We start from the raw sequence: 2,320 nt of genomic DNA, 5'->3' as shown, positions 1-2,320 counted from the left end.
GTAGCAAAAATAGATGTAAAGAAAAAAAGCCATCAGTTTGATATCCCAAAATTAGCCTGTTGAAGTAGACAGCACAGTACATACTTAATGTCAAATGCAATGACAGGTGCGTTACAGTGTGCATTTGCCGAAGGGGAATGATTATATGTCCCTTAAAAGTATGCCAAAGCCTGCTAATCAGCCGTCCACCTACACTATTGTAAAGCTTTCATTCATAAGCCAAAGTTCCACTTAATGCCACTTCCTTTTGACACGGTTGCAATGTTCTGCCATGCCGGGGGAAAAACTAGAGGGCAACACAGGTCACATTGTACAGTGATGTCAGTATGCCAGGCTTTCTGTGACGACCAGAAATGACTATGTCTGTGGAATGTGGAAAAAAAGAGGAGGGAGATCTAATATGTTGCCACTTCTTAACTAACTGTGTCAATTGTCGAGGATCAAAGCTATTCTCAAAGCTATCTTTATTCTGTGCTCTCACATTTTAGCAGATAAATCATTCTGTTGAAGCTGATTTCAAATGTGAAGTATGACCCCCTTGAAGCCCCGCAGAAACTTCTTTCTCATTTTCAGAGCTTTGCTACTCTCTGATCAGTTGCTTTATATTCTCTACATAATATATACCCTAATGGGAATATTTCTGTCCATGTTTTTGATATTGCCAGTGTTTGACTCCAAAAGACTTTGGCCTGTCTTTTCAAATTCAATAAATAAAACATCAACATTCAACATCAATAAAACCAAACGCACATCGACTGCATCCCAAAGTAAACAATGCCAACATGTCCCAAAGTAAACAATGCTAACATGTCTCAAAGTAAACAATGCTAACATGTCTCAAAGTAAACAATGCTAACATGTCTCAAAGTAAACAATGCTAACATGTCTTAGAGTAAACAATGCTAACATGTCTCAAAGTAAACAATGCTAACATGTCTAAAAGTAAACAATGCTAACATGTCTCAAAGTAAACAATGCTAACGTCTCCTCCCTCTGTCTCTCTCTTTCAGGCATGGAAGAGACCCGGGGCTTCGTGGAGCTGCGCTTCGTGCTGGAGCCTCTGGACACGGTGACGGTGCGGGGCGGCGTGCTGCAGCTGGACTGCGAGGCGCACTCGGAGAGCGGCGCGCCCGCCATCGCCTGGAAGAAGGACGGCGTGCTGCTGAGCGCCATGGTGGACGAGCGGCGGCAGCAGCTGGCCAACGGCTCCCTCCTGGTGCACAACGTGGTGCACTCGCGCCACCACCGGCCCGACGAGGGTCTCTACCAGTGCCTGGCCAACCTGGAGGGCGCGGGCGCCATCGTCAGTCGCACCGCCAAAGTCACCGTTGCCGGTAAGACATGTGTGGCTGTGTGAACGTGTGAGTGTGCGTGTGTGTGTGTGTGGGTGTGTGTGGGTGTGTGTGTGTGTGTTTCTGTAAGATGGCAGAATGGTGGTTAATAAAAAACAACTTGATCAGGACTTTATCAGGGTTTGCTTCTTAGTTTTGTTTAAACTCTTCCGTTATTCTTTTGTTCATGTGAAATAATTTGGCGCGTGGAAGGGTCAGATTGTTGTTACTTTGGTATTTGCTGTTGAAAGAGATGAAAAAAAAAAAACATTGTGGCCCGATGAGAGTCCAGTAGATTACTTTGTCCGTATTTAATAATGAATATTGAAATCCTCAGGAAGCTAAAACTGGGAGCGCGAAGCAGCGCTTACCTCAACTACAGCCACGAAACAAGAACACAGCACACTGTACCACTTAGTTGATCCATGGTATAATCCATGTGTTTTTAGTCAGTGCGTCGGTGCAGACCCTGAGCACCAGCCTTAAGCCTCACTCTCACGCCACGGCCCGTGTGGGTGTGGGTGTTGGCATGTGTATGCCGTATATCCATATGCCAGTCACACTCCTCACCCAACCCCTCTCTCTTCCCTGTCAGTAATCAGTACTCTCTCGCCTCTCTCTCTCTCTCCTCTCTGTCTCACTCTCTCACAACTCTCTCTCTCTCCTCTCTGTCTCACTACTCTCTCACCCCTCTCTCTCTCTCTCCTCTCTGTCTCACTACTCTCTCACCCCTCTCTCTCTCTCCTCTCTGTCTCACTACTCTCTCACCCCTCTCTCTCTCCTCTCTGTCTCACTACTCTCTCATCTCTCTTCTCTCCTCTCTGTCTCACTACTCTCTCATCTCTCTCTCTCTCCTCTCTGTCTCACTACTCTCTCACCCCCCTCTCTCTCTCCTCTCTGTCTCACTACTCTCTCATCTCTCTCTCTCTCTTCTCTGTCTCACTAGTCTCTCTCACCCCTCTCTCTCTCCTCTCTGTCTCACTACTCTC

The 2,320-nt window shown here is 46.6% G+C and overlaps 1 protein-coding gene across 1 annotated transcript in view; it reads left to right on the top strand.

Annotated features, from left to right (window-relative positions):
- Window positions 1-1,012: 1,012 nt before the first annotated feature.
- dcc (DCC netrin 1 receptor) overlaps window positions 1,013-2,320 on the top strand; it is a gene marked incomplete at both ends in the record, with an annotated part of 169,006 nt that continues 167,698 nt past the window's right edge. The window contains 1 exon segment of the mRNA XM_080842602.1: window positions 1,013-1,334. Coding sequence (XP_080698728.1) covers window positions 1,013-1,334 — 322 coding nt within the window.

Source organism: Sprattus sprattus (assembly GCF_963457725.1).
Source record: "Sprattus sprattus genome assembly, chromosome: 7".
NCBI classification, from domain to species: Eukaryota; Metazoa; Chordata; class Actinopteri; order Clupeiformes; family Clupeidae; genus Sprattus; species Sprattus sprattus.
This window is presented reverse-complemented; position numbering and strand designations above follow the sequence as displayed.